The sequence below is a fragment of the Oncorhynchus kisutch genome, linkage group LG2 (assembly GCF_002021735.2).
Source record: "Oncorhynchus kisutch isolate 150728-3 linkage group LG2, Okis_V2, whole genome shotgun sequence".
In the NCBI taxonomy this organism is placed as follows: Eukaryota; Metazoa; Chordata; class Actinopteri; order Salmoniformes; family Salmonidae; genus Oncorhynchus; species Oncorhynchus kisutch.
Genome location: NC_034175.2, coordinates 78,577,875 through 78,591,490, shown reverse-complemented (window position 1 = coordinate 78,591,490; position 13,616 = coordinate 78,577,875). Strand labels below are relative to the sequence as shown.

Here is a 13,616-nt window from a genome sequence, read left to right as displayed (position 1 = left end):
TACAGTAGGGCTGGGTTAGGGTAGGGTAGTTACAGTAGGGCTGGGTTAGGGTATGGTATGGTAGGGTAGTTACAGTAGGGCTGGGTTAGGGTATGGTATGGTAGGGTAGTTACATTAGGGCTGGGTTAGGGTAGGGTAGTTACAGTAGGGCTGTGTTAGGGTATGGTAGTTACAGCAGGGCTGGGTTAGGGTATGGTATGGTATGGTATGGTATGGTATGGTATGGTAGGGTAGTTACATTAGGGCTGGGTTAGGGTAGGGTAGTTACAGTAGGGCTGGGTTAGGGTATGGTAGTTACAGCAGGGCTGGGTTAGGGTATGGTAGTTACAGTAGGGCTGGGTTAGGGTATGGTATGGTAGTTACAGTAGGGCTGGGTTAGGGTATGGTAGTTACAGTAGGGCTGGGTCAGAGTATGGTATGGTATGGTATGGTAGTTACAGTAGGGCTGGGTTAGGGTAGGGTAGTTACAGTAGGGCTGGGTTAGGGTATGGTATGGTAGGGTAGTTACAGTAGGGCTGGGTTAGGGTATGGTATGGTAGGGTAGTTACATTAGGGCTGGGTTAGGGTAGGGTAGTTACAGTAGGGCTGGGTTAGGGTATGGTAGTTACAGCAGGGCTGGGTTAGGGTATGGTATGGTAGGGTAGTTACAGTAGGGCTGGGTTAGGGTATGGTATGGTAGGGTAGTTACATTAGGGCTGGGTGTAGGTACTGTAACAGACTAGATCTTACCGTGGGGGGTTCAGGGCCAGGCCTGTCGTTGGGCTCCTGAGGCTGCGGGGGCTGTGACGTCTCCACTGGGGGGCTGAGGGCTGATTCACTGCTGCTCCTTACAAGCAGGGGAGTGTCTGGAGTAGAGAACGCGGACAGGTCAGTGGGGAAAAGGATGACATCACAACATTGATCTCAGTTCATGATCTATTATTTAAAACAATACAAGCCATATGAGCGTATAGACCCCAAATGTCTGGGAAAACAATACAAGCCATATGAGCGTATAGACCCCAAATGTCTGGGAAAACAATACAAGCCATATGAGCGTATAGACCCCAAATGTCTGGGAAAACAATACAAGCCATATGAGCGTATAGACCCCAAATGTCTGGGAAAACAATACAAGCCATATGAGCGTATAGACCCCAAATGTCTGGGAAAACAATACAAGCCATATGAGCGTATAGACCCCAAATGTCTGGGAAAACAATACAAGCCATATGAGCGTATAGACCCCAAATGTCTGGGAAAACAATACAAGCCATATGAGCGTATAGACCCCAAATGTCTGGGAAAACAATACAAGCCATATGAGCGTATAGACCCCAAATGTCTGGGAAAACAATACAAGCCATATGAGCGTATAGACCCCAAATGTCTGGGAAAACAAATGGGACACAATTTGGTATTTAATGTCTCTGTGTTACAGGTAGTGTGTATGTCTCTGTGTCCACTATGAAGGTAGTGTGTATGTCTCTGTGTTACAGGTAGTGTGTATGTCTCTGTGTTATAGGTAGTGTGTATGTCTCTGTGTCCACTATGAAGGTAGTGTGTATGTCTCTGTGTCCACTATGAAGGTAGTGTGTATGTCTCTGTGTTATAGGTAGTGTGTATGTCTCTGTGTCCACTATGAAGGTAGTGTGTATGTCTCTGTGTTATAGGTAGTGTGTATGTCTCTGTGTCCACTATGAAGGTAGTGTGTATGTCTCTGTGTTATAGGTAGTGTGTATGTCTCTGCGTCCACTATGAAGGTAGTGTGTATGTCTCTGTGTCCACTATGAAGGAAGTGTGTATGTCTCTATGACCACTAAGAAGGAAGTGTATATGTCTCTATGACCACTAAGAAGGAAGTTACAAGCAGTTTCACAATCTTGGTTTCATCAGACCAGAGAACCTTGTTTTGTATGATCTGAGAGTCCTTTAGGTGCCTTTTGGCAAACTCCAAGCGTGCTGTCATGTGCCTTTTACTGAGAAGTGGCTTCCACCTGACCACTCTACTATAAAGGCCTGATTGGTGGGGTGCTGCAGAGATGGTTGTCCTTCTGGAAGGTTCTTACAATATGAGACAGTAGCCTATAGACTATTGTGGCTATTTGAGCATAGTATAGGGAAAGGGGGGGAGACCTAGTCAGTTGTACAACTGAATGCATTCAACTGAAATGTGTCTCCGCATTTAACCTGAATCAGAGAGGTGCGGTGGGCTGCCTTAATCAACATCCACATCTTTAGCACCAGTGGGTTAACTGCCTGTTCAGGGGCAGAACAACAGATTTGTACCTTGTCAGCTCGGTTACTGGCCCAATGCTCTAACCACTAGGTTACCTGCCTCCTTTAACCACTAGACTACCTGCCAGCCCTACACTCTAACCACTAGGCTACCTGCCTCCTCTAACCACTAGACTACCTGCCTCCTATAACCACTAGACTACCTGCCTCCTCTAACCACTAGGCTACCTGCCTCCTCTAACCACTAGGTTACCTGCCTCCTCTAACCACTAGACTACCTGCCTCCTCTAACCACTAGGCTACCTGCCTCCTCTAACCACTAGACTACCTGCCTCCTCTATCCACTAGACTACCTGTCTCCTCTAACCACTAGACTACCTGCCTCCTCTAACCACTAGACTACCTGCCTCCTCTAACCACTAGGCTACCTGCCTCCTCTAACCACTAGGTTACCTGCCTCCTCTAACCACTAGGCTACCTGCCTCCTCTAACCACTAGACTACCTGCCTCCTCTAACCACTAGGCTACCTGCCTCCTCTAATCACTAGGCTACCTGCCTCCTCTAACCACTAGACTACCTGTCTCCTCTAACCACTAGACTACCTGTCTCCTCTAACCACTAGGCTACCTGCCTCTCTAACCACTAGACTACCTGCCTCCTCTAACCACTAGGTTACCTGCCTCTCTAACCACTAGACTACCTGCCTCCTCTAACCACTAGACTACCTGCCTCCTCTAACCACTAGGTTACCTGCCAGCCCTACACTCTAACCACTAGACTACCTGCCTCCTCTAACCACTAGGCTACCTGCCTCCTCTAACCACTAGGCTACCTGCCTCCTCTAACCACTAGGCTACCTGCCTCCTCTAACCACTAGGCTACCTGCCTCCTCTAACCACTAGGCTACCTGCCTCCTCTAACCACTAGGCTACCTGCCTCCTCTAACCACTAGGCTACCTGCCTCCTCTAACCACTAGGCTACCTGCCTCCTCTAACCACTATGTTACATACCACTATCACTGCCCAGTACCCATATCAGGAGCTTGACATTAAAACTAAAGTTCTGCTCAAATTGACTCCATAACAAGCTAGAAGTAGCCTTGCGCTAGCCTAATAAATTGTAATAAAGCCTAATTTTACATTGAGCAGTTGAGTTCAGACTGTTTCCGAACATGTTTTACATTTTGCAGGTGTGTTCTGCTGTTCATAATAACACTGCAGCCCCACGGGGTGAACAATGTGTCAACGGTGGAGAACGTCTCAAACCATATGGTACTTATCTCTGCTGCTGACAGAGAGAGAGAGAGAGAGATGGGGGAGGGGGGGAGAGAGAGAGAGAGAGAGAGGGGGGGGGGGGGGGGGGGGGGGGGGAGAGAGAGAGGGGGGGGGGAGAGGAGAGAGAGAGAGAGAGACAGAGAGAGAGAGAGAGAGAGAGAGAGAGAGACAGACAGAGAGAGAGAGAGAGAGTGAGAGGGGAGGGGGGGAGAGAGAGAGAGAGAGGGGGGGGGGGGGGGGGGGGAGAGAGAGAGACAGAGAGAGAGAGAGAGACAGAGAGAGAGCGAGAGTGAGAGTGAGAGGGGGAGGGGGGGGAGAGAGAGAGAGAGACAGAGAGAGAGCGAGAGCGAGAGAGGAGAGAGAGAGAATGAGAGATATGAGCGAGAGAGAGAGAGAGAGACAGAAACAGAGAGAGAGAGAGAGAGAGAGACAGAGACAGAGAGAGAGAATGAGAGATATGAGCGAGAGAGAGAGAGAGAGAGAGAGAGAGACTCTCTAGCCTAAGTGTTGGGAGGGGAGATTGACAAGACAAAGTCTGTTTCCTTATCAGACTAATCAGAGACAGAGGTCCATGTGTAAAAACAGCTGGAGTCAGCCAAGGACACTGTCTGAAGACCCCTCCCTCCTCAGACCCACCCCCCGCCCCCCCCGTCAATCACCCTGTCACACCCTAGCTAAATAAACACTCCTCACACAACCACCCTGTCACACCCTAGATAAATAAACACTCCTCACACAACCACCCTGTCACACCCTAGCTAAATAAACACTCCTCACACAACCACCCTTGATCAGATCAGCCGGGGTTGTGAAATATCACGACAGCGTCAGAGATAGATGGATTTAGATCTATTAATATCACTAATGAATCCCACAGTGAGACGACAGACTGAGAAACTAATGAATCCCACAGTGAGAAGACAGACTGAGAAACGAATGAATCCAGCAGTGAGAAGACAGACTGAGAAACTAATGAATCCCACAGTGAGAAGACAGACTGAGAAACTAATGAATCCCACAGTGAGAAGACAGACTGAGGAACTAATGAATCCAGCAGTGAGAAGACAGACTGAGAAACAAATGAATCCCACAGTGAGAAGACAGACTGAGAAAGTGAGGTCACATTTCCCAGGATGCTTTGAGAAGTGTTGTCATAAATCAATCAGTACGTTTCTTTGCATCTCCATTTCAGTAACTTTCTCAAGTAGTAAGTAAAGAGAATAAAAATAAATTTCTCAACTCCTCCAAACCTCTCACCTTCTCAGAACGGGTCTGGGGGGGGGGGGGGGGGGGGGTCACAGAAAGATTCATTGGGATTGAGCCCCGTGTCTATGAACTAATCAGAGGTATGTGTGAATGGTATGGGGGGGAAATCAGACCAGGAGAATAGCCTCATCAATGTGATTAACAACAGTTAGTAGAATCAGAGAATTAAATGGTACCATTTCATGCTAATGCTCCCAAAGCTTCATCAACCGTAATTAAATATTTAAAACTGTGAGTGAAACCATTAGTCTTTCACAAGGCTTTCTAAAACGATCTAATCTACCATCCAACTCATCAGTGATTTAGTCTGGTTATGAGAGAGAGGGAGAGAGAGAGAGAAATGGAAAGAGTGAAAGAGAGCGAGAGAGAAAAAGTGATCGACACTGACAAAGAAAGACATGATAAAATAGAGACAACTAGCCAATCATGTCTTCAGACTACAGTTGCTGTAGTCTAGCCAATCATAGATGACCTACAACTAGCCAATCATAGATGACCTACATACCTGTATAACGTAGGTAGATGACCTACATACCTGTATAACGTAGGTAGATGACCTACATACCTGTATAACGCAGGTAGATGACCTACATACCTGTATAACGCAGGTAGATGACCTACATACCTGTATAACGTAGGTAGATGACCTACATACCTGTATAACGTAGGTAGATGACCTACATACCTGTATAACGCAGGTAGATGACCTACATACCTGTATAACGTAGGTAGATGACCTACATACCTGTATAACGTAGGTAGATGAGCTACATACCTGTATAACGTAGGTAGATGACCTACATACCTGTATAACGTAGGTAGACGAGGTACATACCTGTATAACGTAGGTAGATGACCTACATACCTGTATAACGTAGGTAGACGAGGTACATACCTGTATAACGTAGGTAGATGACCTACATACCTGTATAACGTAGGTAGATGACCTACATACCTATATAACGTAGGTAGATGACCTACATACCTATATAACGTAGGTAGATGACCTACATACCTGTATAACGTAGGTAGATGACCTACATACCCTTATAACGTAGGTAGATGACATACATAACGTAGGTAGATGACCTACATACCTGTATAGCGTAGGTAGATGAGGTACATACCTATATAACGTAGGTAGATGACCTACATACCCTTATAACGTAGGTAGATGACCTACATACCTGTATAAGGTAGGTAGATGAGGTACATACCTGTATAACGTAGGTAGATGACCTACATACCTGTATAACGTAGGTAGATGACCTACATACCTGTATAACGTAGGTAGATGAGAGGTCGTGGAGGGGTCACCCCTGTGAGGGGTCATGGGGGGGGGGGGGTCACCCCTGTGAGGGGTAGTGACTCCAGAACAACCAATACATCAAGAATGTTATATCCTGTATCCCACAGCCTTTCTCCTCGCTGCCCCAGACCCCTTTCCATGACCTGGCTGAATTAAACCAGGAATATATCACTCATTTTGACGTTTTTGCCGAGGACATCTTTTTACATCTAACTAAGATGTTTGGTGCAGTATTTCTCGAGTGAAAACATTTGCATGAAAATGACAATGACAACAAACACTTAATTGAAGAATCCCTACTGTTGACCAATATTAGCCCATTAGGGGGGGCTGAGTCACTGGTGCTCTTCCATGCCGTCCCTAGGAGGGGTGCGTCACTTGAGTGGGTTGAGTCACTGACGTGGTCTTTCTGTCTGGGTTGGCGCCCCCCTTGGGTTGTGCCGTGGCGGAGATCTTTGTGGGCTATACTCGGCCTTGTCTCAGGATGGTAAGTTGGTGGTTGAAGATATCCCTCTAGTGGTGTGGGGGCTGTGCTTTGGCAAAGTGGGTGGGGTTATATCCTGCCTGTTTGGCCCTGTCCGGGGGTATCGTCGGATGGGGCCAGAGTGTCTCCTGACCCCTCCTGTCTCAGGCTCCAGTATTTATGCTGCAGTAGTTTGTGTCGGGGGGCTAGGGTCAGTTTGTTATATCTGGAGTACTTCTCCTGTCTTATCCGGTGTCCTGTGTGAATTTAAGTATGCTCTCTCTAATTCTCTCTTTCTTTCTCTCTCTCGGAGGACCTGAGCCCTAGGACCATGTCTCAGGACTACCTGGCATGATGACTCCTTGCTGTCCCCAGTCCACCTGGCCATGCTGCTGCTCCAGTTTCAACCGTTCTACCTGCGTCTATGGAACCCTGACCTGTTCACCGGACGTGCTACCTCTCCCAGACCTGCTGTTTTCAACTCTCTAGAGACAGCAGGAGTGGTAGAGATACTCTTAATGATTGGCTATGAAAAGCCAACTGACATTTACTCCTGATGTGCTGACCTGTTTCACCCTCACTAACCACTGTGATTATTATTATTTGACCCTGCTGGTCATCTATGAACATTTGAACATCTTGGCCATGTTCTGTTATAATCTCCACCCGGCACAGCCAGAAGAGGACTGGCCACCCCTCATAGCCTGGTTCCTCTCTAGGTTTCTAATCTCCACCCGGCACAGCCAGAAGAGGACTGGCCACCCCACATAGCCTGGTTCCTCTCTAGGTTTCTAATCTCCACCCGGCACAGCCAGGTGGCTGTGGTGGCTCATCTATGAACATTTGAACATCTTGGCCATGTTCTGTTATAATCTCCACCCGGCACAGCCAGAAGAGGACTGGCCACCCCTCATAGCCTGGTTCCTCTCTAGGTTTCTAATCTCCACCCGGCACAGCCAGAAGAGGACTGGCCACCCCTCATAGCCTGGTTCCTCTCTAGGTTTCTAATCTCCACCTGGCACAGCCAGAAGAGGACTGGCCACCCCACATAGCCTGGTTCCTCTCTAGGTTTCTAATCTCCACCCGGCACAGCCAGAAGAGGACTGGCCACCCCACATAGCCTGGTTCCTCTCTAGGTTTCTTCCTAGGTTTTGGTCTTTCTAGGGAGTTTTTCCTAGCCACCGTGCTTCTACACCTGCATTGCTTGCTGTTTGGGGTTTTAGGCTGGGTTTCTGTACAGCACTTTGAGATATGAGCTGATGTAAGAAGGGCTTTATAAATACATTTGATTTGATTGAATGACCATCGAAGGGGCGTAGACTTCGACTTCAGAGAAAAAATGTTGAAGAGCCAAACAAACCATCGTCTAAATGTCCTCCCACACCTCTGACCCCTTTCATTTAGTTCCATATACCTATATAACGTAGGTAGATGACCTACATAAATGTCAGAATAACACATTTCCCTGGGTCCTCCCACACCTCTGACCCCTTTCATTTAGTTCCAGGTTTCCCTGTGACCACACCACTGCTGTAGGCCTAATGCTGTTTCATATCACCTAAATTAGTTCACAAAGCAGAACGTCAAATCGGGTGGCATACCGAAGTACACTAAATAGGGAATAGGGTGCCAATTGGGACACTATATAGGGAACAGGGTATCATTTGGGATACAGCCTCAGTGGAGGCATACAGATCTGGAATCAATTTGGTTGTGCTTTTATCTTCCTCAAGGTTATCAACCCCCAAAACTATCTCCCTACCACCGCTACGATACCTACTGGATTTAAGAGCTGAGGAGTTGACCTCTATCTCTCCTCCTCTGATTGGCTGGAAGACGGAGACCTCAGCGTCATAGGGGTCTTGGCTGGTTCTTCCTGTTACTCCTGCTCTGGGACTCACAGCTCCTCTCCGCTGGGCTTCCTGCTCCTCATAGACGGCCATCAGCTAAACAGAGAGATATGGATGGAGAGAGGGAGAGGAGAGGAGAGGAGAGGAGAGGAGAGGAGAGGAGAGGAGAGGAGAGGAGAGGAGAGGAGAGGAGAGGAGAGGAGAGGAGAGGAGAGGAGAGGAGAGGAGAGGAGAGGAGAGGAGAGGAGAAAGGAGAGGAGAGGAGGAGAGGAGAGGAGAAAGGAGAGGAGAAAGGAGGAGAGGAGAGAACAGAGAGGAGAGAGGAAAGGAGAAAGCAGGAGAAAGGAGGAGAGAGGAGAAAGGAGGAGAGAAGAGAAAGGAGGAGAGAGGAGAGGGGAGGAGAAAGGAGGAGAGAGGAGAGGAGAAAGGAGGAGAGAAGAGAAAGGAGGAGAGAGAGCAAAAGTGGAGAGAGGAGAGGGGAGGAGTGACAGAGGTTGGTGACAGAGGTTTGAGCATCACAGCAATCACGTCTTCAGACTACAGTAGCTGTGATTTAAATAGAGACAACTAGCCAATCATGTCTTCAGACTACAGTAGCTGTGATTTAAATAGGCCCCGAGACAACTAGCCAATCACGTCTTCAGACTACAGTAGCTGTGATTTAAATAGAGACAACTAGCCAATCATGTCTTCAGACTACAGTAGCTGTGATTTAAATAGAGACAACTAGCCAATCATGTCTTCAGACTACAGTAGCTGTGATTTAAATAGAGACAACTAGCCAATCATGTCTTCAGACTACAGTAGCTGTGATTTAAATAGAGACAACTAGCCAATCACAGACGTTTTACATAAACTGATCAAGCAGGTAAAAGAAGAAGTCAGACCTCTTGTGTACAATTATTCCCAAAATACCAACCTCCAAGGGAAAGAACGACTTGTCAGACAACTAGAGACAACTAGCCAATCATGTCTTCAGACTACAGATACCATATGACAAGAAATTATGTTTTACTGACTTTTCTTTTAAAGCTTCAAACAATTAGAAGACAGAGAAAAAGACTGGAGGTAGATGTGTTAGGCCTCGAAGAAGACCATCAGTCCCAGGAAGCTTGAATCTGTACAGCTCCCCCAGCTACAGTAGAGACAGTGTAATCTGTACATCTCCCCCAGCTACAGTAGAGACAGTGTAATCTGTACATCTCCCCCAGCTACAGTAGAGACAGTGTAATCTGTACATCTCCCCCAGCTACAGTAGAGACAGTGTAATCTGTACATCTCCCCCAGCTACAGTAGAGACAGTGTAATCTGTACATCTCCCCCAGCTACAGTAGAGACAGTGTAATCTGTACAGCTCCCCCAGCTACAGTAGAGACAGTGTAATCTGTACAGCTCCCCCGGCTACAGTAGAGACAGTGTAATCTGTACAGCTCCCCCAGCTACAGTAGAGACAGTGTAATCTGTACATCTCCCCCAGCTACAGTAGAGACAGTGTAATCTGTACAGCTCCCCCAGCTACAGTAGAGACAGTGTAATCTGTACATCTCCCCCAGCTACAGTAGAGACAGTGTAATCTGTACAGCTCCCCCAGCTACAGTAGAGACAGTGTAATCTGTACATCTCCCCCAGCTACAGTAGAGACAGTGTAATCTGTACAGCTCCCCCAGCTACAGTAGAGACAGTGTAATCTGTACAGCTCCCCCAGCTACAGTAGAGACAGTGTAATCTGTACATCTCCCCCAGCTACAGTAGAGACAGTGTAATCTGTACATCTCCCCCAGCTACAGTAGAGACAGTGTAATCTGTACATCTCCCCCAGCTACAGTAGAGACAGTGTAATCTGTACATCTCCCCCAGCTACAGTAGAGACAGTGTAATCTGTACATCTCCCCCAGCTACAGTAGAGACAGTGTAATCTGTACAGCTCCCCCAGCTACAGTAGAGACAGTGTAATCTGTACAGCTCCCCCGGCTACAGTAGAGACAGTGTAATCTGTACAGCTCCCCCAGCTACAGTAGAGACAGTGTAATCTGTACATCTCCCCCAGCTACAGTAGAGACAGTGTAATCTGTACAGCTCCCCCAGCTACAGTAGAGACAGTGTAATCTGTACATCTCCCCCAGCTACAGTAGAGACAGTGTAATCTGTACAGCTCCCCCAGCTACAGTAGAGACAGTGTAATCTGTACATCTCCCCCAGCTACAGTAGAGACAGTGTAATCTGTACAGCTCCCCCAGCTACAGTAGAGACAGTGTAATCTGTACATCTCCCCCAGCTACAGTAGAGACAGTGTAATCTGTACAGCTCCCCCAGCTACAGTAGAGACAGTGTAATCTGTACAGCTCCCCCAGCTACAGTAGAGACAGTGTAATCTGTACATCTCCCCCAGCTACAGTAGAGACAGTGTAATCTGTACAGCTCCCCCAGCTACAGTAGAGACAGTGTAATCTGTACATCTCCCCCAGCTACAGTAGAGACAGTGTAATCTGTACAGCTCCCCCAGCTACAGTAGAGACAGTGTAATCTGTACATCTCCCCCAGCTACAGTAGAGACAGTGTAATCTGTACAGCTCCCCCAGCTACAGTAGAGACAGTGTAATCTGTACATCTCCCCCAGCTACAGTAGAGACAGTGTAATCTGTACAGCTCCCCCAGCTACAGTAGAGACAGTGTAATCTGTACATCTCCCCCAGCTACAGTAGAGACAGTGTAATCTGTACATCTCCCCCAGCTACAGTAGAGACAGTGTAATCTGTACATCTCCCCCAGCTACAGTAGAGACAGTGTAATCTGTACATCTCCCCCAGCTACAGTAGAGACAGTGTAATCTGTACAGCTCCCCCAGCTACAGTAGAGACAGTGTAATCTGTACAGCTCCCCCAGCTACAGTAGAGACAGTGTAATCTGTACAGCTCCCCCAGCTACAGTAGAGACAGTGTAATCTGTACAGCTCCCCCCAGCTACAGTAGAGACAGTGTAATCTGTACAGCTCCCCAGCTACAGTAGAGACAGTGTAATCTGTACTGCTCCCCCAGCTACAGTAGAGACAGTGTAATCTGTACAGCTCCCCAGCTACAGTAGAGACAGTGTAATCTGTACAGCTCCCCCAGCTACAGTAGAGACAGTGTAATCTGTACAGCTCCCCCAGCTACAGTAGAGACAGTGTAATCTGTACAGCTCCCCCAGCTACAGTAGAGACAGTGTAATCTGTACAGCTTCCCCCAGCTACAGTAGAGACAGTGTAATCTGTACATCTCCCCCAGCTACAGTAGAGACAGTGTAATCTGTACAGCTCCCCCAGCTACAGTAGAGACAGTGTAATCTGTACAGCTCCCCCAGCTACAGTAGAGACAGTGTAATCTGTACAGCTCCCCCAGCTACAGTAGAGACAGTGTAATCTGTACAGCTCCCCCAGCTACAGTAGAGACAGTGTAATCTGTACATCTCCCCCAGCTACAGTAGAGACAGTGTAATCTGTACAGCTCCCCAGCTACAGTAGAGACAGTGTAATCTGTACAGCTCCCCCAGCTACAGTAGAGACAGTGTAATCTGTACAGCTCCCCCAGCTACAGTAGAGACAGTGTAATCTGTACAGCTCCCCCAGCTACAGTAGAGACAGTGTAATCTGTACAGCTCCCCCAGCTACAGTAGAGACAGTGTAATCTGTACAGCTCCCCCAGCTACAGTAGAGACAGTGTAATCTGTACTGCTCCCCCAGCTACAGTAGAGACAGTGTAATCTGTACAGCTCCCCCAGCTACAGTAGAGACAGTGTAATCTGTACAGCTCCCCCAGCTACAGTAGAGACAGTGTAATCTGTACAGCTCCCCCAGCTACAGTAGAGACAGTGTAATCTGTACAGCTCCCCCAGCTACAGTAGAGACAGTGTAATCTGTACAGCTCCCCCAGCTACAGTAGAGACAGGTGTAATCTGTACATCTCCCCCAGCTACAGTAGAGACAGTGTAATCTGTACAGCTCCCCCAGCTACAGTAGAGACAGTGTAATCTGTACAGCTCCCCCAGCTACAGTAGAGACAGTGTAATCTGTACAGCTCCCCCAGCTACAGTAGAGACAGTGTAATCTGTACAGCTCCCCCAGCTACAGTAGAGACAGTGTAATCTGTACATCTCCCCCAGCTACAGTAGAGACCAGTGTAATCTGTACAGCTCCCCCAGCTACAGTAGAGACAGTGTAATCTGTACAGCTCCCCCAGCTACAGTAGAGACAGTGTAATCTGTACAGCTCCCCCAGCTACAGTAGAGACAGTGTAATCTGTACAGCTCCCCCAGCTACAGTAGAGACAGTGTAATCTGTACAGCTCCCCCAGCTACAGTAGAGACAGTGTAATCTGTACATCTCCCCCAGCTACAGTAGAGACAGTGTAATCTGTACAGCTCCCCCAGCTACAGTAGAGACAGTGTAATCTGTACAGCTCCCCCAGCTACAGTAGAGACAGTGTAATCTGTACATCTCCCCCAGCTACAGTAGAGACAGTGTAATCTGTACATCTCCCCCAGCTACAGTAGAGACAGTGTAATCTGTACAGCTCCCCCAGCTACAGTAGAGACAGTGTAATCTGTACAGCTCCCCCAGCTACAGTAGAGACAGTGTAATCTGTACATCTCCCCCAGCTACAGTAGAGACAGTGTAATCTGTACATCTCCCCCAGCTACAGTAGAGACAGTGTAATCTGTACAGCTCCCCCAGCTACAGTAGAGACAGTGTAATCTGTACATCTCCCCCAGCTACAGTAGAGACAGTGTAATCTGTACAGCTCCCCCAGCTACAGTAGAGACAGTGTAATCTGTACAGCTCCCCCAGCTACAGTAGAGACAGTGTAATCTGTACATCTCCCCCAGCTACAGTAGAGACAGTGTAATCTGTACATCTCCCCCGGCTACAGTAGAGACAGTGTAATCTGTACAGCTCCCCCAGCTACAGTAGAGACAGTGTAATCTGTACAGCTTCCCCGGCTACAGTAGAGACAGTGTAATCTGTACTGCTCCCCCAGCTACAGTAGAGACAGTGTAATCTGTACAGCTCCCCCAGCTACAGTAGAGACAGTGTAATCTGTACAGCTCCCCCAGCTACAGTAGAGACAGTGTAATCTGTACAGCTCCCCCAGCTACAGTAGAGACAGTGTAATCTGTACAGCTCCCCCAGCTACAGTAGAGACAGTGTAATCTGTACATCTCCCCCAGCTACAGTAGAGACAGTGTAATCTGTACAGCTCC

The 13,616-nt window shown here is 47.9% G+C and overlaps 1 protein-coding gene across 3 annotated transcripts in view; it reads right to left on the bottom strand.

The window, feature by feature from the left end:
• LOC109886741 (partitioning defective 3 homolog B) overlaps positions 1-13,616 on the bottom strand; it is a 174,008-nt gene that overhangs the window by 75,245 nt on the left and 85,147 nt on the right. For all 3 annotated transcript variants that reach the window (XM_031801812.1, XM_031801829.1, XM_031801822.1), the window contains 2 exons: positions 8,312-8,477; positions 730-845 (listed from right to left, as the gene is read on the bottom strand). In XM_031801812.1, coding sequence (XP_031657672.1) covers positions 730-845; positions 8,312-8,477 — 282 coding nt within the window. The remainder of the gene's footprint in view (positions 1-729; positions 846-8,311; positions 8,478-13,616) is intronic.